Below are 21,812 nucleotides of genomic sequence, written 5' to 3'. Positions count from 1 at the left end.
AACCAACAGGAAACTGTGACCTCAGCCACTGATGGACTGCAGAGTCTCAGGATGGGTTGGGATGGGTTGGAAGGGACCTTGAAGCTCCCATTCCACCCCTGCCATGGGCAGGGACACCTTCCACTATCCCACGTTGCTCCAGCCTGGCTTTGGACACTCCCAGAGATCCAGGGGAAGCTCCTCAGGGCACCCTGTGCCAGGGCCTCCCCACCCTCACAGGGAAGAATTTGTTCTTAATATCTTATCTAAATCTCTCCTGGATTTGTTTAAAACCATTGTCCATTCACCACCCACCCTCTTGCAAGGCTTTGCTTTGCTCCAAACCCCTCTCCCTGTGAACATTCCTGCCCTTCTTCCTTTGGAGAGATCAGTACCAGGATAAAACCTTGGCTAATCAAACTGTTTATCCATCATGCTGTCCAAGGCCCACAGCCATTGGAGCAGAGCTCTGCAAGCCCCTCACAGCCCTTCTCCTTTCCTCACCCCTCCACCATCACAGGGTGTAAAATAAAACACAATTCAGCTGAAAAAGTTAAAATTTCAAGCAAAAGCTTAATCCAAGTCACACCCACCCACATCCCTCCTGTGGGAAGCAAAGCACACAACAATAAAGAAAATTCAGCAGTGTAATTAAAGAACTTTTTAGTCTTCATGGTTTTAATTTAAACAGACACATCTACTATGCTTTCAACATATCTACAGCAAAGTTTACAGCCACTTTGTATCTGCTTTGTTCCCCCCAAATGGCTGAAGCTTGAGCCATCACCTTCCTTTTCCTCAGATTTGTTACTTTTTTGTTGTTGTAAGAAGTTCCACGCTGCAGCAGCTGGGATTCTGCACACAGACAGCAAACACCTCATACCAGCACACAACTCCCAGCCCTGGCATTTCAAATTATACAGGAAAATAAAAAAAAAGTCAAGACTGATGCAGCAGCCAAGTGCAGAGAGCAGTTCCAGATGTTGGGCCAGCAGCTGGCACGGGCAGTAGGGAACAGACACAGCTCATGTCACACAGTGCTGCTGTGACAAAACAGGCAGTGCTGGGAGAAACCTCACCCCTCAGACAACCACAGCACAGCCCAAGGCTTCAGCAAAGCACACATGAGACACCAAAAATGCTCTACAGTGCAGTCTGAAATCAGATCCTATGCAACAGGGACAACAGTGCACGTCACCAGCGCCACATTCAAGAGTTAATCGATACAATCAAAATATTGAAGGTACATATTTCATATTTCCCTTATGAAAACTGTGCAAGGTAGCTCCTTTTCCCTTCTTTTTTTTGGTAAATGGCAGACTGTCCTCGTGGGTTGGCCCCAAAATTTGGAGATGGGGCTTTTAGTGTCCAGCTTGTTACACAGAGGGTGTGCAAAAGAGCAGGAGTGGGGTGGCAGTGGGGGTGTAAGGCAGTGGCACAGGGAGCAGCCAGCTCAGGAAGACACAGGGAATCTGCAAATGTGCTGTCACAGGGCAGGGAGCAAACCCATGACTGATATGCAAAGTGTGATTGAACAGGGGAGGCAAGCAGCAAAGCAAAGAAGGGGAATGATCTGGGGTGAAGCTGGAGCCTGGACTGGGAATGGGGCAGCTCAAAGGGAATGTGGCAGCAGCGTGGCAGCACAGCTCCTGTCCCAGGAGAGCCTACAGCACCACAAATCCTGCCCCTCCTGCCAGCCTCCCAGAGGGACAAGCTGCTGCAGGGCCCAGGAGCTGTGGAATAAACTGCTTAGGACACCAGCACTGCCACAGGAAGGCACATTCCCAGATCCACATTCCCAGATCCACATTCCCAGATCCACATTCCCAGGATCCACGTTCCCAAGCACCTGGGTGTGGATTCAACACAAGTGGAGGCTGAAATTGATGCCAGCTCAGAGGGAATGTGCTGCCTTTTGTTGGCTGTCACAGCTGGTTTCCCAATTTCCTTGGATGCCTGCAGTTTGCAGGAGAGGCTAGAGCAGCCAGGCAATTAGCTCCAAAAAAACCCTCTCTGCTTCTCTATTATTTAGCTCAATCTATAATTACTGTGTTAGGGAATTGCATAACCTTTAGGAGTGTTTTATGTATAGTCTATTACAGGGAAAATAGTGCCTTCTGAATCCTTCCCATCTGGCTGGGGATAATGGGTTTCAGATGGAGGAACTCTGAATGGGGTCAGGAAACACCCCCCAGGCAGGTGCAGATCCCAGACATCCTTTCAAAGGGTGAACAATCATTTTAAGGGCTCATGTGAGCAACATGCCCAGAAGAATCTGTGGGTTTGGAGGAGGGAACAGCCCAATTCTGCCTCCCCTGTCATGCAGAACAGATCCCCAGCCACCCTGAAAGCATTCCCTGTGTCAGACTGCATTTAGGGAACAAGGCTCCAAACCTACAAAGAAATTGGCATTGCAAGCAGGGGGATCTCTTCTGCCTTAAGTGAGCAATGCTTTAAAAGGGATTGTGTTATTTTTTAAGCCAGAGGACTTCAGGGCTAAGTTTAGCTTAGGCAAGAAGGAAATAATTAAGGAAATAAGGACTGAACAAAAGTCATTAAGGTAGCACTTGACCACTATCACATAATTTTATATAATTTCTTTTGTCATAGAATTCTCTTAGACTGTATTTAGTGGCTACATGATTTTTGCAGGTTCCTGCCCAGCTACTTCTACACTACAGATCCTGCATTTTCACACAAAGCTATGTGAAGTGGATTTTAAATAAAGGCAGCTTCATTCTATAAACCTGGAAGCTCAGCAGTTTCCAGAGGGATCCCACCACTGACCTAGTTCAGCTCTGTTCACTCCAGCAGAACCAGGCTAACAAGAAGCTCTTTTCTGGATAATCCCAGCCACATGTGCTGCTGTTAAATCAACTTTTCCCAGTCCTGTGGAGCTACCCATGGAATCAAGCTGAAACAATGCCTCAGGGAGTATTTCAGACCTACCCCTACCTGTCTTTTTAAAGGAGAAAAAAAAAAAATCACAAGAGAGAACTCTGATTTTATACAAAGCAAATTGAAGTCACAGAAACTGAAAGAGCAGCTACAAAATACAAAGTTAAATGAGACTGAACCTTATCCCTAAAGTCTTTAAGCAGTTTTAGCAGCTACAAATCATCTAAACTTTTAATATTTTTCTGTAGTGTGATGGCCCCTTCATCTGCAGCAGATCTGTGAGGTCACCTGAACTTCCAGCTTCTGCTTTTGAGGTTTGACAAGATGGGCATAAGAGCACAAATAGGAAAAGCACATCAGGTGCCACATCAGTGTTTTGTTGAGCTGTAAATGAAGTGCTGCTCTTGCACCCTGGCAAGGCTGTGAACCTGGCCAGGTGTCCAAACCCAGCCAGGGGGGGTGGAATTTCTAAGAAGGCAGCTTGGCTCTGGTTTAAAGGACAGCTCTGAGCCCTGTTCTGCAAGTGAACACCCCCAGCAACTGTTAAACCTTTCTGTTTTCCAGGCAGAATTAAAAAAAGTTTGATCCTCCTTAGGAGATCCTTGTACAAGAGGGACAGTTCCATGTGAAGGTCATGGCTTAAACATTAGCAGCAGAATCCCTCCTTCAATTCTGTATTGCACTGAAATGTCTTGCTCTGGTTTGGTGTTTAACTTCCTGCTCCTGAGCCAATGCTGAACACAAAAACCCAAGTGTGAGATGTGAAAGCTACTGAGAGTACTGTGCAGGCTGGCACCACCTGTAATTTGATTTTAACCATTTCCAGATTACCTAGGAAATTAAAGAACTAAGCTGCCTTACCTACTCTTGGAGAGAAAAGGTGCTTCCAGACAAAATGCCTTTACCTATCTATATAGAACTCTGTATTTGAATCCTGTGAGTGTTCAACAAAACCAGAAAAAGTCCAAAATAACTTGGAGACATCCATCTCTTGGCCCATCCTAGTCATCCACACAATTGGAGGTAAAGAGTTCCAGCTCCTGCTGACACTGTACCCAATTCTGAGACAGAAAAGCTGCCAAGAGGGGACATTGTGCCCAGCTGTGTCTTCTGTAAACAAAACAAAAACCCCTCCCCACAAAGCAGGGAGGTTCATGGAGTGAAGGGTTCAGCAGTGGGAGGGTCAGCTGTACCCAAGGGCTCAGCAGAACATGCACTTGCCGTGTTTCTTCCTCGAGGTGAAGGGCAAAGCAAAGGCCTGAGGCAAAGCCCAGCTCAGGGCAAAAGCCTGAGGCAAAGCCCAGCTCAGGGCAAATGCCTGAGGCAAAGCCCAGCTCAGGGCACAGGCCTGAGGCAAAGCCCAGCTCAGGGCACAGCCCAGCTCAGGGCAAAGGCCTGAGGCAAAGCCCAGCTCAGGGCACAGCCCAGCTCAGGGCAAATGCCTGAGGCAAAGCCCAGCTCAGGGCACAGCCCAGCTCAGGGCACAGCCCAGCTCAGGGCTCCTCCCGACCCTCCTCATCCGCCTCCATCTCCGCCAGCTGCCGTCTCAGCGCGTTCACCTTGGCCTGCAGCTCCTTGTTGTACTTGATGATGTTGATCCTTTCTACTTCAGCCTCCTCCAGGAATTTGGAAGGCCTGTTCCACCTCAGGAAGATACCTGGAAGGCCAGAGACACTCAGGTCACAAAGGGTCCTTGAAATAAGGAGGAATTCATGAAGCAGCTCTCAGCACACAGCTCACATTTTCTTCCCTTTCTCTCCACCCTAAATGGTTTCCCCCACTCCTCTCCAAGCTCACCATCCTATTAAACAAGGTTAATAACAATGAAAAATGAGGGGGTTCATTCCTTTTTTCCTTCTACACTTATCAGACCACTCCATTTTCAGTCACCACCCTGCCATGACAGCCTGCTCGTGTCACTGTCATAACTCTGCAGCACCCATGGGATGGGGAAAGTTTCTGCAGCAGGGAACCCACTGCACATGGATTCTCCAGACTGGTCAGCAATGATGTCTGACAAAAAAAAAAAATCACAAAAGAGATATTGCCTGCAACAAGGAAAGCAAACCTGGCTCACCTTCCCAGAGCTGCAGGCTCTGTGGGGCCACAGAGGGCCAGATGACAAGGCTGTTGGCCTCATAAAGAGGGTTCTGGAACCTGCTCAGCTCTTCAGGCCTGTTCACCCAGGACCACAGGGACATGGTCTTCTGAGGCAGCTTCAGTTTAGCCCTAAGAAACGCACAGGAAAAGTCAGTTTTATACACTTGGATCTGTAAGGCTTGTTAGAACCACACAGACAAGTTCACAAAGTTTTCCATGTGCTACTCCCCCAGATAATTCAAGTTAATCCCTTCACCATCATGGAACAGGGTGTAAACCTAAATCAATTTACTCAGCCTGGCTGATTACAATTAGTTTTGAATAGAAGATGGGGAAATAACACTTGTAGGTTGGCTGCCTGCTGCCCAGGTGGAGAATCAGTCACCCCTTACTGTGGTTTGAGTGCCAGGTTTGGAAAGGGATCAGGCTCCTGTCTTAAGGTACAGCTGGAAGGTGGGGCAGGGCTGCACCAGGGAAGGATGGAAATGGAATTATCAAGCACATCAAAGCAGTTTTACTGCTGGAGTGACCATGTCTGACAGGTCCCTCTGGTGGCAGGAAGGAACTGAGCACACAGAGCAAGCAGTGCTGCTTTCCTGGGGCAATCCCACCTCCAGTTACAGGGATCCCTGTGCCTCAGATTCCAGCAAATCTCATTCTGCCTGCACTGGCAAATTGAACTGCCAGCCAGGCAGGAGATTCACCACTCCTGTGAGTGCTTCAGACAGCACAAGCTTAACATCAGACTGCAGCCCTGTCTGTGCTCCCAGGCTGATGTGCTCAGATGTGACAGGCAGGTTATTACACATAACATTCAATACTCCTCCAAATTTCAGCTTATTGGTTTCAAGTCTAACTTGGTTTTGCAGATGACTGGTTCAGCAGCCCTGCAGAAGGCAGCAGAGTCTCTTCTAAGCCCAGATTACTTTAAGGACAGAGGTTTACAGGAAGCTTTAAATTGCCTTCTTTCTCTGGAGTATCACTTCTGTTTTTCCCTTCCTGTCCAGTGGCCTTCAGTCCAGAAGGAGATCCTCAACCTTACTGGAGCCAGGAATCCTGAGGGCAGAAGCTCCAAACAGGAATCCAAACCTCCTTGGCAGCTGTGGGCAGCTCCAGTCCTTCACCCTGTTTCTGCTCCCAGAGGTCTCAGGACCACCAGGCTACAGAGTCAGCTTGAGGTGAGGGACAGAACTGTCAGCTGTGACCTTTGCCTGCCTCAACCTCCTCCTCCTCCAGGCTTGCATGGACAAGTCTGCTTCCCACAGCTGTGACTCACATCCAACTCCAGCTGGTTACTCTTTTATGGAAGAGTTTCTGTGTGAGAAGCTAAATAACCTGGTGATGGGTGGAGATTTTTGGCCAGGCTGGATGGAGTCTGTGGGGTTTGTGTTTGGGAGAGAGGAAGGTGTCCCTGCCCACAGCAGGAGGTTGGAACAAGATGATCTTACAGATTTCTTCCAACCCAAACCATTCCATGATTCTGGGACCTTCTTTTAATCAAATTCAGCCCAACACTTGAAGGATTCAAGTGCAGCATCCTTACCAACCTTTCATTCTCGTTGTTGCCCAGGAAAGTGCCAAACTGGGAGGCGTAGGCGTGCTCGAAGAGCATGATGAGGAACTGCTCGTTGAACTCGAAGGAGCAGGGGAACTGCCTGTGGATCTGCCACACACATTCCAGGAAGAGCAGGAACACTGGGGCCTCCCACTTCTGCTTGCTGTTGGAATAGGCTGACTGGGCACAGCGCTGCTGGAAAGGGTGGCCAGCCTGGAGGGAATCAGGGACAGCATCACATGGGAGGGGAGGATGTGGGAAAAGCACCTCACAGCAAGTTCTGCCCATGCAACTGCTCAGGGAGCCAGGACCCAGCTGCTAGAAACCATTATCCCTCTGCTGGCACTGCTGGGGCACCTCAGATATGGGATTCAGTTTTGGGCCCCTCCTGACAAGAGGGACATTGAGGGGATGGAGCACCAGGAGAGGCTGAGGGAGCTGGAAAGGGGCTCAGACTGGAGAAAAGGAGGCTCAGGGGGAACCTGGTGGCTCTGCACAACTCCCTGACAGGAGGGGACAGCCAGGGGCGCCAGGCTCTGCTCCAGTGAACAGGGACAGGAGGAGAGGGAACAGCTTCAAGCTGCACCAGGGGATGTTTAGATTGGATTTTAGGGAAAATTTCTTAGTGGAAAGGGCTGTTCAGCTCTGGCACAGCTCTCCATGGCAATGGTGGAGTCCCTATCACTGGAAGCATTAAAAAGCCACATGGATGTGGCACTTGGGGACATAGATGAGTGGTGGCTGGGACACAGTTGGACTTTACAATTTTAAATGTATTTCCCAACCTAAATGGTTCTGTGATTCTATGACTGATTTCCCTGCCTTTCTCAGGCTGTGTTTGATCAGAGAATGTGAGCAGGAACAAGCTGGGGTGGGTGCACTGGAGGACCAGACTGCCAAGGTACAAAGAGCACAACTCAGGTTTTGTGGTTTGGTCTGAACACTTTTCTCTAATGACATGGAAGAGATGAAACCTGGTTCAGTGGAATGTGTCCCAGCCCATGGCAGGAGGTTGGAATGAGAGGAGCTTTAAGGTCCTTTCCAACCCAAACCATTCCTGATAAGAGATGCTCACCCAGAGCACACAAAACAGGCAGTTCCCCAAAATCAATGAGAGGCAGAGGCCCCAGGATGCCAGAGGACAAATGACTCAGGTAATGATGCTGCCCTTTAGGACAAAGGACACTCACACTCAGCAGGGCTGCAACAAGCCCCAACCTGCTGGCTGCCTCTCAGGCTATTTCCCAACCCCAGTGTCTCTGGAACTGGTTGTTGCTCCGTCCAGGGCATTTCTCACCTGCAGCCACTCCCTCACTACAAGAGCCTCGAAGCCATGGATGGTCCTGCACCTTGGATCCAGGATGATCTGTGCCAGGGAAGTGACCTGGAGTGTGGAGTCAGTTCCTTCACTGCCATGGACCAACACTGAAGCACTTTCCCTGGGAAAGGAAAAGGTGGGAAGGGATAAGAGTGTGAATGAGCAGAACCCTCCCAGGGGATGCCATTACATGCCATGGACACCAGTGCTGACAGTGTTGAGGTTTTGCTGGCTCTTTATCACCACTGCAGCCCCATCCCACATGGATCCCACAAGGATCTCACCTGGATACTCATCAACAGTGACCTGAGCTCTGCATCACTAAAGGCACTCTGGGACTCCAGATCCTTTCCCACACTGACAGAAGGTGCACAGTGAGATCTCCCATGTGGTTCTCACTCTTTGGGATTAGCATCCCTTTGAGTTACAGCTTGGATGTCCAACTCACCCCATTCCACCCCTGCCACTGTCCCAGGGTGCTCCAAGTCCCATCCAGCCTGGCCTTGGACACTTGCAGGGATCCAGGGGCAGCCACAGCTTCTCTGGGCACGCTGTCCTAGGGCCTGACCACTAATACAGAGTTTTTAATACAGAGTTTCTCCCTAATATTTAATCTAAACCTTCCTTCCCTACCTAATCTTTACCTTTCTCTACACTGATTTTCCCCCACTATTTCCCCCTTTTATCTTTCAGGCTTTTAAGATGCAGAAAGATCTGTCTCAGCCATTCCCTCCCCATGGAAAATACAACAGAACTCTCCTTATCAGCCCAGCTCTGACCTCCAGGCTCTGACCTCAGGCACCTGGAACTGACCTGCCATGGCTCCAGGTAAACACAAAAAGCAAAGCTGAGGTTAAGAATTATGAAATCAGCCACTGTCCCAACAAGCCAGAAGGGTTTCATCACTGATCTTTCCCATTACATGCTTGCAGGAAAGAATTTCAGATAAAACTATTGATCCAGAGCAATCCTTTCCTGGCACAGCCAGTAATGAAAGCAGCACTATCAGAGCTTTTAAAAAGCACAGAGCTCCCATTTTAATGCAGCAGTGCTGATTCACCACTGAGCCTGCATTTCAGCTGCAGAACACATTCCCCAGCTCCTATGAAAAGTCAAGTTTTCCCTAAATTTTGGGACAGGCTTTTCCCACCCAGAGCCACAGATAAAGCAATTTAGATTCCTACATGTGGCCTTACAAACCCTGGCACTTGACAGCAAGCACTGACAGTCTGAAGTATGAGATGAGTGTGCTGAGTCAGCAGCATTTGTGAAAGAATTGTCAGGTTAAAACAGGTCACAAGCACTTAGAAGGGATGAGCAGGATTGTCTGGATAGAGCTGTGGGGATAAAAAAAATAAGAGAGGAAAAACATTGGACCAATTCCTGGAGAAAACAAGGAGATGACATTGTTTTAACCTCTGGAAGTGAGGGGTGGTATTGCAAATTTGTGGGTGAAAAGAAAAAAGACTTCTAAAAAAATAAAAAGACATCTGTGTCCCCTTTTCCAGGCCATCAAACAGCATGGCAGATGGACTCATTTTAATCCAAACCTTCAATAAAACTCCTTAAATTAGCTTGGCTGCAACAGGCACAGGAATATACCTTAAACACATGATCCAAAACCTTTTCTTAGCTGAGATTTCCTCCCTCCTCCTGATTTATTGGAGGAACATTCCTTCACTGTGAAGAAACACAATCTTCCATGGCTACAAGTGAGCCAGACCACGGTGGGCAGCTATTGATACTGCCAGAGGTATTTAATGAGCAATCAGTAACCAGTGGATGAGCAGCCCAAGGCTTCCTGCAGGAGATTTACCTGTCAATGCACTGAGCAGCCAGGCAAGCTGCAGTCAGCAGCTCCTTGATGTGAGTGAGCCAGTTGGAAGCTTCCAGTTTACTGAGCCAGCGGTCCATGTTGTGTGACTGGTCATTGCAAGCCTCCACCAGCTTGATGAAGCTCTCCTGCAGGATATTAAACCTTTGGGAAAAGGAAAAACATTGTTGAAAGCATAAGAAGTAATATAAGAATGAGGAAATGGATTATTTAGTGTTTGTATATTGTGCTTATTCATTCCTCTCTCTCTGATGCTTTAAAAATGTAAGTTCACATAAAATCTTTAGAAGCAAAACCAAACATTTCAAGTATTTGCCAGAAAATTCTTTATTTAACTGCTCAAGAGCTGGCCTACAGCTCCAGTAACATTACTGCATGCCTCTGTAGAACGATTCCCCAAAATTAAGGCTTTAAGAGAAATTGAACAAAGCCAGACTAAAAGTCTGTTTTATTTAGTAACTTGTCACCAAATGACTGAACAATATTAGGTGTCCAGAGAAAAGCACTGGATCACAGAGTCATGGGATGGTTTGGGTTGGAAGGAAACTTAAAGCTCATCTCATTCCAACCCCTGCCATGGGCAGGGACACCTTCCACTATCCCAGGCTGCTCCAAGCCCTGTCCAACCTGGTCTTGGACACTTCCAGGGATGGGGCAGCCACAGTCTCTCTGGACAAATCCTCTGGATAAGAGGAGTGTGACAGTCACAGAACAAACTCTCCCCTGCAGAAGTTTTTTGGCAAGGTACCTGCTCCTTCCTGTGCAAAGGGAAACACAGGAAAGCTGGAGTGTGGCTGAAGATGGTCAGGAAAAGAAACAGCACAGGATATAACTGATGGCTGAAACCTGCAGCAATTTGCTCAGAACAAGGACCAAACCAAAAATCCCTTTATCATCCACATATCCTGGTTTTGCCACAGAAGCACCACAATCCTCTTGGAACCAGGATAGACAAACTCTTCTTCCATGAGGAAACGCCTCGTGGAGGTATCACTGCTCTGCCATGTTGCTGTGGAAGGGTTACAGAGTGGCAAGAAAACACAGCAACAAGACACTCTCTTGCTTGGTGCAGGAAAGAGCAAGAAAGAGCAATTTATTAAAAGAAGCCATTGCCTTAAATAAGGCAGTTGGTGCAAAACAAAATACAGTTCATTGGTCAGAGAAAGAGACACCTCTTGTCCCAGGCTTTCCCATGGACCTTGCAGGTGTTTATCTCTGTTATGATTCTTTCTCTTATGTTTACAGTAAAGGAGAAGGCTCTAGCCTGGGAAAAATCCTGGCTGGAGCTGAGAAAGTTTCACTGCCTGAGAAAAAGGCCTGGCAGATTTTGCCTAGTGTCCACACTGCCAGTGCTGCCAGAGCCTGCTTTCACCCACCTCTCAATATACTTGTGGATCCTCCTCCACTGGGGGTAGTGGACCTCCTGCTCAAAGCCCCCTCCCTTGGCCCTGGCCTGCTGGGCCACAGGCAGAGGCCGCGTGTCGATGACGAAGCCGCGCCGGCCGGAGCGCAGCGTGGCGTTGATCAGCTTCTCGTCCTCCTTGCAGCGCCGCCCGTTGGTGCCTGTCAGGGGCTGGCTGCTCCTCAGCATGGCCTGGGGACACACACAGACATGATGGGCCACTGGAAGTACAGAGAATTCTGCCTGGAATCCTTGCCCTGAACCCTTCAGCTGTTTCAAGTTCCTCTCAAGGATTGAATGTATTTAAAACTGAGAATTCTTGAATCCAGCAATCATTTGGCTGGGCAAGTTAGAAATGCCAGGCATCATCTCAGAGCTGTATCCCTTCAGTTATGCCTCAAGTACCACCTTTGTGAGCTGCTGAGCTGCCTTCCTGCTGATGGCTCCTTTACAAACCCTGGCAGTGTTATAAATCCCTGGAAGGATTCAAGGCCCTGAGCAGTCTGACCTGGTGAGAGGCATCCCTGCCCATGGCAGGGGGTTGGAACTAGATGGCCCCTAAGAATCCTTCTGAACAAAATCATCCTGTGATTGTATGGAACCAACCTTTTCAGGACTGTCATTTTCAAGGTCTATACCCAACTCTGTTCTTAAAACACTTACATTGCTCATGTGTTAAAGATGACATTTTTACCCCATGGATGGACTAATAAACCTCCATAGGCTGATTAGCTGTAATTTCTCTTTAGCAAATGCCTTTCAATTCAGAAGCAGCTCAGCAGCTCAAATGATAATGAAAATGTGAGGGCAGCCAGTACCGCTGAGAACTCAGAGCCAGGAGGGCAAATGAGAGTGACAGCATTACTGTCACAACTGTAACACTCTGAGCCAAACACTGTTGTACTCCTCACATGAAACATGCACAATTTGGAGAGATAACTGAGCAAAAATCTTCCTTCAATGGTTTTCAGCTGAGCTGAGAAAAAGCAAAAAGCACAACTGATTTGGAGTAGGTGGTTGGCTGCATTTAAAGCAAAGAAAATCCCAAGGTACTTCTGAGTCAGACTAGACAGCTCCAAACTGAAGGCTTACAAATCCTGGTCACAGGAGGTGAGAAGGCATTAGAGCATTTGAGGAGACTGTATCAAGTTTAAAAGCTGCAGATTGGACATCCCAGTATCCTCAGAACTGGTTACATCAGCAAGAGAAACAATTACACAACATTTTCATACTGTGCATTTCTTAATTACAATGTATCAGTCACTCCATTAGATTCTGGCTCATCAAAGTCTGTGCAAGAGGAAGACTTTGTACTCCTGAATCGAGTTACCTGCCAGGCTCAGAGAACAGACTGTTCTGATCCTCCTTGCACAGTCACACAGCAGAAGCAGCCTTGGCTCTGCTGTCACCACGGCTGTGACGGGGGCCCACAGCTCACAGACAGGACAATGTGGCTCCTGCCATCCTTTCCATGAAAACTCTTGGCAGGCACAGCCAGTCAGGGTGCCAGCAGTGGCTTTACAAGCCTCATCTTGTTCCCACTGCTGTAAGTGAGCTCCTGCCACACACATTCCCAACCAAGCAGATTAATGGCTGTTTCTAGGATGGAGATTACTCATTCCATCACCCACAACCAGCTTCACTGAGGAAGCTGCAAAATAAGCCAGGAACTCTGTTAATTCCAGAGCATGAAGCCAACAGATTCCCTCATCCCTTCCTGTTGGAACCCTGAAGCCTGGGAGTTTTAAATTTTCTCTGCTTTCTGACACTAACCCCCAAAACAACACTGCTCTTGAGGTCTTGGAGAAGGCTTCCATTTGAGTGACAGAGTTACAATCACTGGTGTGCAGTTAAAATAGAAGTGTGTAATTTCACAGAGTAAAGGGTTTTTAATTTCAGGTTTTAGAATACAGTAATAGGTATGGGACAAGATAGAAGTTCTTGGGCATTGTCTCTTCCTTCCTTCTATTCCTTCTTCATGATTTCAGATAGCAGTTTTTGAATTAAATAGTACTGAAGTGCAGGTCACAAGTGTTTGGTCATTGAATCAAAAATATAAATATAAATATTAGTTCTTAATTGAATAATTGACTAAATTCACCTCCATTCTCTCACTTTCAGCTTAACAGCTGGAAGTACCAAAAAACTCTCTGTACTTTAGATAAGATTTAATAAACAACCGAGATTTACTAAACAAGCATTCAATCCTAACTCTAAACAAAAACAACAACAAAAAAAAAAGACAACAACCACTTTCAAGAGCTTCAGGCAGCCCCCAGGGCAGCTCACCATGCCATTCTTCTTGTGGTAGTAGCTCAGCACGGGGAAGCGGCCGCCGTGGCGGAACAGGGCGACTTTGCGGAGCGCTTCGTCATCGATGGATTTGGGGACAATGACAACTGCAGGGTAGGAGGGACACACTGAGAATTCCTTGTTCACACAGCTCAGGCGCCACTCGTTGGTCTGGAAAACACCAGGACATGGCTTTGGGTCAGGAAAGATATTCTGTGGGAGAGGTAATAGGGAAGAAAGAGTTCCATGCACAGGATAAAGAACAGACAGAGTTATATTTGTGATCTGGTCCATTTGCACCACAAATTGTCCTTTAAGCAGTCATTTACAGGGCTGTAGATCCATTAATTTTTCCAGCACATCCCTTGATGCTCCCTGCAATCATCTCCTTGCAGTGTGCAGATAAAGCTCAGAAGCAATATAAGAATGATCAGGTGCCTCTGGGTCTTGAGCAGCAGTTACTCCTTTGGTTTAATCCATATCCTCAAACAGCACAAAATAAGCCCATGTGGGCAGAAATGGGTCATTGTGGCTTGAAATTATTTCACAGGCACAGCAAACAGCAAGGGGAGACCCCACAGAGAAATGTATTTCCACACAAGAGGGGAAAAATGTTCATTTAGATAGGGACTATGGGTCTTCCCTCCATCTGTGCTGAAAGAAGAGGTCACAAGACAAAAGTTGCCAAGAGAGGCAAAAATTTCCACCCACTCCAGATGCTGAAGCTGCTTTGAGGTTAAAATTTCATTTACACATCTCCAGCTTGGTTCCTTCCTGTGGGCTCAGCTACAGCTCTTCCTCCTACAGCACCAAGGACTCACCATGAGCTCCTGTGATGTAACTTCTCCAGCTCCCAACAGCCAAAGCCCTGGGAAAGAAGAGCTGGATGTGGCACCTCACAGGCACTTGGCAGGAGAATTCCAGCTACCTGACACCCAGGGTCACCCACAGGCCTTGGCTCCAGCTCAGAGGAAAAGGTCAATGAGGAGCTTCTGCAGCAGGGAGGGACCTCAGAGATCCATCAAACCTCTGCTCATCTGAGTTCAAGGAAAGTTTGAGTCAGGCAAAAAGGCAGAGGGACAAGGCAGGCAGGACAAAGTGGGAGAAGAGCACAACAGCTAAATTAGGCTGTGATAAAACACACAAAACCACATCAATTCAGGTCTGTTGACTTAACATGAATTAATTGCACATGTCTGATCAGAAATCCTTTCTTTCCTTACTAACTCTTGCCACACTCCTCCTGATTGCTACCTGCTTATATAAATCCACCTGACTGGCTCACTGGTCCAGTGGAAAAGTCCAAATTAGGGATCAATTCAGGAATATCCTCTAGCAATGAAGCCTTTCCATCAGCTGAACAAGCTGATCTGACTCACAACACTATTTCAGCAGCAGCAGCTCCAAGGCATGGACTGTGTGGCTTAGGAGACAGCAAAATTGTCCTTTTTGGTAGCAGCCTAAAAAAGATGCTGGCAAAAAATAAATATCAGCATCAAGAGCAGCAATTGCTGCCTGTCTGCAGCAGCCCAGCTGGACAGTGTTGCACCATGTCTGCTATAACCTTATTTCATTATTCATTAGCCTCAAAGCAGCTCCTCTGAACAGCTCCATTTTATAAAAAGCAGAGCTTCTCCCAGATGCAAAGTCAAATTGCCTCTGGCCATCGTGTTATGAGCAGAGATGAAAACTTCTGGGACACAAAAGGGATGTGGCTGGTCACAGCTCCAGCTTTAAATGCATCAGCACTGGGATTTTTAACAAGGTTTTTGGGGTGTCTGTGTTGATTTATGTAGGAGGGTATGCAGTTTGATTACCATGAAAAAAACATGCATGGATCTGGAATATCAAACTGATAAAAACCTCAGCATGACACAGGATGTGGAAAAGGCAAAACCAGAACTCTGGGGAGTGTGTGGGAGATTGGCTGTCACTGGCACCACCAGTATTGAGAGGAAAGGGGGAGCAGCACCTGATTTATCCCCTGCTCTGATAATTGAACCCTGCCCACAACCTGCTCTCCTCCCCATTTCCAGCAGAGACAGACCATCCCTGGTGTCATTTCCATGGCAAGGAGGAGGAGCCTGGCAGCACTTGGCACCATTTATCTTCCCTCCTACAGCTCCTGCTGCAGAGATCCCATTAACCTCTGCACTGCCAGCTCCAGACTGCCCAAATAACTTCTTTAGCTTTGGCCTGGCTGGAGTTTGGAAGCAAAAAGGGCCATCAGGAACTGGAAGAGAGAGGAAACAGAAGGATTGCAGGGAAAGGGATGAAGGGAGACCTTGCTTTCAAACAGGTAATTGTGCTGTGTGAAACTCAGGGAGTGCAAAGTGAAGCCTTAATTCTCCCAGCAAGACAGCTGAGCTTCTAGGAATCAAAAGAAGTTAAGGATAAAAGCAGCAAAGGGATGAGGGCTGAGCAGAAAGGAGAGTGAACTCCAGAGAAAGAAGAAAGAAGTGATTTCAAAACCAAGTGCAGGATCAACTCTTGGATTTTTACTTTTCTTCTCCTAATACTTGTTTATAGAGACATTGATTCCCAACTGTCCAAGCTATCATTCCTCCTGAAACCTAAAATTGCCAGGAGAGGTCGTTTTCCACAAAACATTGGGAAACAAGTCAAGCTCTACCAATAAGCCTTAAAAAAAAAAAAAAAAAAAAAAAAGTCAAAAACCCAGCACAGATCTTGGGAAATCCTGCAAAGCAGCAGAGGCCATTCCCAAGGAACAAGCCCTGCTGGGATCAGATTGTGCATGGAAAAGGAGCAGAACAGATGTAAAGATGTCTGAAAAGGGCAAAATATGGTTCACAATTACCATTTAACCTGAGCCCAAACCCAGAAAATTCTGATTTTTAAAAGCAACTCTGACATGAAGATGAAGCCCAACTGAGTTGTTCAGAACTGTGAGATCTTTCACTTTTTAGTAGGGAAAAGAGAAAAAAGGGAGGAAAGGGAGAAAAGGGAAGAAAGAGAGAAAAAGGGAAAGAAAATAGGCAAAAAAGAAATAAAAGAGAAAAAGAAAAGGTGGGGAAAGTAAAAAAAAAAAAATCCAGAAAAAGGGGAAAGAAAAAAAGAGGGAAGGGAGTAAAGAAAAATAACAAAGGAAGGAAAGAAAAGAATGAAGAAAAAGGGAAAAGAAAGGAGAATGAAGCAATTTATTTTCTTGGCAATAAAATGTTAATTATACTGCTAGTGTACAAAGTTCTCAGGCCTCTTCACTTCATTTTAGGAAGCTGAATTTCCAGTTAGTTTGCAGTGTTCAGCAGTTCTGGAATTTGAGAGAAGAGAAACCTCTTGGCTCTCCTCTGACTGCTCAGAGAAAATATGAACCCCTGCACATACTCTGAATTCCATTCAGCCTCTCACTGTGCAGTGAAGAATACAAATTATATATTATATTATCTAAATATTTAATGTACTACCTAACTTTTAAAAAAAGTAAGGACTTTTACACTGCACTTTGCCATTGGAGAGTGTTGAAAACAATTCTCCTGTAGCAGACAAATGTGGAATTAATAAATTACTAGAGCTGTAGGGTAGGGAAGGTACAGATCCAGATGGATGATTTAGCAGAGGCAGGAACCTTTGGAATTCTACTCATTTGACTTTTGGGAGAAAGATTTAAATCAGCCATTTCCTTGTTCCAGCCTGTCACTACAGAACAAGAATTATTTGGTCAATGAGACATTTATCTGTTGTTCAAGAGATGTAAATCATTGGAAGGTGGCTTTTGACACCATTTTGTTCAAAATGTGAAGTTTTGGGTTAAAAGCCAAGAATTAATCAACAGCTGTCAGATACAGATATTTTAAAGGAGTGAATGATTGCCCTGGAAACGTGGTGTTAAAAAATAATGAGGTTTTAAAATGTAATTCTTACATGGAGAATGTGCTCAGAAAAGCAAGAGATTGACAAATGAAATTTTAAATCCTTGAAAAAACAAAGAAAAAGAGCACATCAATGGATCCATGTGCTGGATATAACAGTTGGTCTGTCTTTGGATGGCAGAGGAAGATAAGATGCATAAGAGGAAGAGAGTGCTTTAATGATGAGACAAAAATAGCAAGGCCTCTGAACTCCTTGAATTTTCTGGTGATTTCATCAACTGAATTTGGTCAAGCTGATCACATTATTCAGTTGTTACTCATAGCCAGGAAGTGATACAGCCTGCAGACAAGCTGGGCTGCAGAGAAAAGAAAAAAAAAAAAAAAAAAAAAGAAAAGAAAATTCTGGGATGCTGCACTAATGGATATGGGCTCAGAAACCTGAGCTGCTGGAACAAAGATCTGGAATACAGAGATGCAAACCCAGGGAATTATTAAAACAGGTTCCTGCACCCAAGATAGTTCCCACTCTACCAAATCCAGCATCCTAAAAGGAAATTTGAGTAAGAGACACAAGAGGCAATGCCACAAGAACAAATCCTGCCCAAAACAAAATCAATGTGTTCAGCAGCACATGGAAAAAGAGAATTGGAAATTTCCTGCTTTTTCAACCTCCTGAATATTTCCCCAGCATCAATTAAAGGAAAAAGTGTTTCAAACTGGGCATCTTCATTGTCATCTCTTGCTAAAGAACAATTATTTTAAAACCAGTGTCATTTCAATGAAGGGTTTGACAAAGATTCATCGTATTCTACCCCAGATCAAAATTAAGAACAACAAAGCCAGGACAAAGGATTTCAATCTGTTCTTCCAATTAGAGAACCAAAGGCCAAAAACATTTCCTACCTTTGTGATTTCCTGAAAAAGGCCTGAAACCTCCACTTGTACAAGGTGAAGCAGCAAACAAAGGGCTGATGGTTACAGAGGGAATATTTCAACACTCACTTCTCACCCAGGCACCAAGTGGATTTTTAACCATTTTTAACCATGGGATTTGCAGTGCCTGGGTAAATCTCTCAAATGGCACTCACCACTGAGCTGAGGAGCTCAAACTCCTGTTCCAGCAGAAAGGAGGACCATCCATCCTCCAGGACCTCAAACATGGGCCGGTAGAAGAAGGGATACATGAGGGTGACTGAATCCAGGGTGGAAAGAGCCTGTGTGGACAAGAGAAACCATGGAATCACAGGTGAGGGTTGGAAGGAAGCTAAAAGCTCATCCCATTCCACCTCTGCATGCTTCCATATCCCAGCTCCAAGCCCCATCCAGCCTGGCTTTGAACACTCCCATGGATGGGGAGTCCAAAACCTCACCCCACAACCCCATGTGGAATATTCCAGATTTTACTTGGCCTTTCAAAACTTGAAAATCTAACTGGAAAAAAAAAAAAGTTCTTAAGGCTGAAGTAAGCTCAAGATCTGCAGGTTTCTGGCTGAGGAAATGCTCACCTCAATGGAACTGGCAATGTTCAGACACTCCTCCATCCCTGGGATGTCCAGCTGGATAATCCTCAGGTCTTTGCACTTGATGATGATGGTGCCCAAGGAGCCCACGAACCTACAGCAAAGCAGGAAATAAAAACAGGATCCTCTAAGGCAGAGAAGTGGATTTTGGTTTTATTTTCCTTTATTCCATCCTTTTGCTGTGGCAGGAAGTGGAGGTATTACATGACAAATATTCTGTGAGCACAGGGTGCCCAGAGAAGCTGTGGCTGCCTCATCCCTGGAATTATCCAAGGCCAGGTTGAGGACTGAGCATGGGAAGAAATTCCCTGAGGTTTCCACCCCTCTCCAAAACACACAGGGAAATCAGGAACAAACTTAATCAGCAACAAACTTAATAACCACCCCATCCCAAGCTCTGTGCTTTTTTCAATCACTGCTGCCTGATTTCTCCAGTCTTGCTGGCAGAAAGGAACTCTGTTCTACCAGATTTCCTTAAAGGGCTTTAAAACCAGGGGAAGAATTTTGTAATTAATATAAAAATGAACTATTATCATCAAGCTGGAAAAAGGTGAGGGAGGAGAAAACAGTGACCAGGTGAGATGGGGCAGACACTCAATGAGGGGCAATGGTGCAGGCAAAGAAGAAATGAGGGGGGAAAGAGAAATCTCTGAATTCTCTGTAGTTAAAAGGGGATGGGCAAGAAAAAATACGGAGCTCTGCAGCTACAGCTGAGCTGTACCACAAAAAGCACATTGTTAAAGGGTTATTGATTGCCATAAGCAGCTGCAGAAGGGATGATGCTGTTGAGCAGCAGGAGATGATTTGAGCCCAATTCTGCCACCAGTTTTGCAGGGTGACACAAAGTAAATCCCTTCAGCAGGGCTCTGATGTCCATCTCTGTGCACAGTGAGGGAAGCTGCATTGTTTATACAGTGCTCCAAGGGTGGATGAATCCACTGAGCAAAAGGGGTTAAACACAAAAATTCTGACTCCCTACAGGACCAAGAACCCAATCTTTGAGATGGAACATCAAACATGAACATCTAAACAGAATGGGAACCTTATCCTGGGCCCTGAGAGAGTTATTAAGGTTGGAAAAGGATCATTGAGTCCAGCCTGTGACCAATCCCCACCTTGTCACCAGCCCAGAACTCTGAGTGCCACATCCAGGCATTCCTTGGACACCCGGGTATTCCAAGGGTTTACCACCCTTCTTGTGAAGAAATTCCCTGTGATGCCCAAGCTGAACCTGCCCTGGCACAGCTTGAGCCAATGTCAATGCCCAGAGCATCCTTCCTGCTCTCCACAGCCGGATTTGGGACAGCTGAGGTGCCGAGCACGAGGCACTAGGGATGGGCAGGCAGGGAGAAGGGAAGCATCACCTTTTCTCGATGGAGTCGATGTTGGAGTGGAGCAGCCACAGCTCCTCGGCGTTGTCCTGCCGCCGTGACGAGAAGATGAGGTGGTGGCCGGTCAGGCACAGCGTCCCCTCCACGGCCAGGTGGAAGGGGCAGTGCAGCACCACGTTATCCGCTCGGGGCGTCTTGATCAGCTCGGCGAACTCCATGCTGCAGAAATTCACCGGGAAAAGCCTCGGGAGGAGCGGGCTGGGAAAGGGTCTGTGGGGATTCACCCGAGAGCGATGCGGGGAGCGGGACTGACCCGCACAGGCCCCGCTTCTCCCTCAGGGCCGCACCGCGGGTGTGAGGGGATGTTACAGAGGGGAGACCTCGGTGCTGCCCCGGGGAGCCCCAGCACCCTCGCTGCTGACTCGGGGAGCCCCAGGAGCCTCGGTGCTGCCCCGGGGAGCCCCAGCACCCTCGGGCCCCCCAAGATTCCCGGGATTCTCGGGATTCCCAGGAGCCGGCGGAGCGGGACGGGCCGGAAGCGCCGCCCGGATCACGTGATGCGCAGCCGGACCAATCCGCGCTGGGGACCCTCACGGCGGCAGCGGCGCGGGTAAAGGGTCCGGCGCGCGGAGTGGCCCCGCCACAAACGTTCCGCGGCGCTTCGTGGTAATGGGCGGGGCCTGGGTGAGGAGGCAGAGGGGAGGAGGCGGGGCGAGGGGCGGGGCTTCGGGCAATAGGGCGGGAAAGGGCGGGAAAGGGCGGGAAAGGGCGGGAATGGGCGGGAAAGGGGCGGGAAAGGGGCGGGAATGGGCGGGAAAGGGGCGGGAATGGGCGGGAAAGGGGCGGGAATGGGGCGGGAGTGGGAATAGAGAGGGAAAGGAGCGAGAATAAGAACGGGCAGGGATTGGGAATGGAGTTGGAGTGGGAATGGGGCGGGATTGGGAATGGGGCCGGAATGGGAATGGGCGGGATTGGGAATGGGGCCGGAATGGGAATGGGGCGGGATTGGGAATGGGGCGGGAGTGGGAATGGGGCGGGAATGGGAATGGGCGGGATTGGGAATGGGGCGGGAGTGGGAATGGAGGAGGAATGGGAATGGGCGGGATTGGGAATAGAGAAGGAATGGAGCCAGCAGCTGGAATGGAGCGGGAATGGGAATAGAGCAGGAATGGGAATAGAGAGGGAATGGAGCTGACAGCTGGAATGGAGTGGGAATGGGAACAGGCAGGGATTGGGAATGGAGCTGGCAGAGAGAGGGAATGGAGCGTGCAGGGAATGTGAATGGAGTAGAAAACGAGTAGGAAGGGATTGAAAACGGAGTGGAAAGCGAGCTGATAGGGGGAATAGAACAGGGAGGGAATGCATAGGAATTGTGGATGGAGCTGACAGGGACTGGGAACGGAGTGGGAAGGGAACAGGCAGGAATTGGGAATGGAGGCAGCAGGGATTGGGATTGGAACGGGAAGGGAACAGGCCAGGATGGGGAATGGGGCAGGAATGGAGCAGGAGCATGGTCAGATCCCTGCTGACCCAGCCCAGTGCTGTCCTGCTCCTGCAAAAAATGGGGAAATGGCCAAAAATTCATGCTGGCCACACTACAGGTGGTGTTTTCTGAAATCCACCTCAGGTTCTTCTCCAAAGCCAACCACTGTGGCAGGGGACAGTCCCTCACACTGCCCCAGCACAGCCCCCCCTGCTCTGGGTCATCACCTGGCATTTGTGTTCCCATCATGGAATTGCTGGGTGCTCTGGG

The 21,812-nt window shown here is 47.7% G+C and overlaps 1 protein-coding gene and 1 long non-coding RNA gene across 2 annotated transcripts; one reads left to right on the top strand and one right to left on the bottom strand.

The window, feature by feature from the left end:
* Positions 1–625: 625 nt before the first annotated feature.
* MTMR9 (myotubularin related protein 9) lies at positions 626–20,699 on the bottom strand. Its single transcript, XM_056486549.1, has 10 exons — positions 20,093–20,699; positions 18,714–18,822; positions 18,297–18,422; positions 13,376–13,549; positions 11,061–11,278; positions 9,667–9,828; positions 7,830–7,971; positions 6,525–6,745; positions 4,955–5,106; positions 626–4,534 (listed from the first exon to the last, which is right to left on the bottom strand). Exons 1-10 carry the CDS (start codon positions 20,275–20,277, stop codon positions 4,371–4,373), a joined length of 1,653 nt encoding a protein of 550 aa, XP_056342524.1. The 5' UTR covers positions 20,278–20,699; the 3' UTR covers positions 626–4,370.
* Positions 5,063–9,648, top strand: LOC130250662 (uncharacterized). Its single transcript, XR_008840021.1, has 4 exons — positions 5,063–5,126; positions 5,985–6,155; positions 8,544–8,678; positions 9,359–9,648. It is a non-coding gene; the product is annotated as an uncharacterized LOC130250662 (long non-coding RNA).
* Positions 20,700–21,812: the final 1,113 nt, after the last annotated feature.

The sequence above is a fragment of the Oenanthe melanoleuca genome, chromosome 3 (assembly GCF_029582105.1).
Source record: "Oenanthe melanoleuca isolate GR-GAL-2019-014 chromosome 3, OMel1.0, whole genome shotgun sequence".
Lineage (NCBI taxonomy): Eukaryota > Metazoa > Chordata > Aves > Passeriformes > Muscicapidae > Oenanthe > Oenanthe melanoleuca.
Note: the sequence above shows the minus strand (reverse complement) of the source record. Positions and strands in the feature narration are given on the sequence as shown.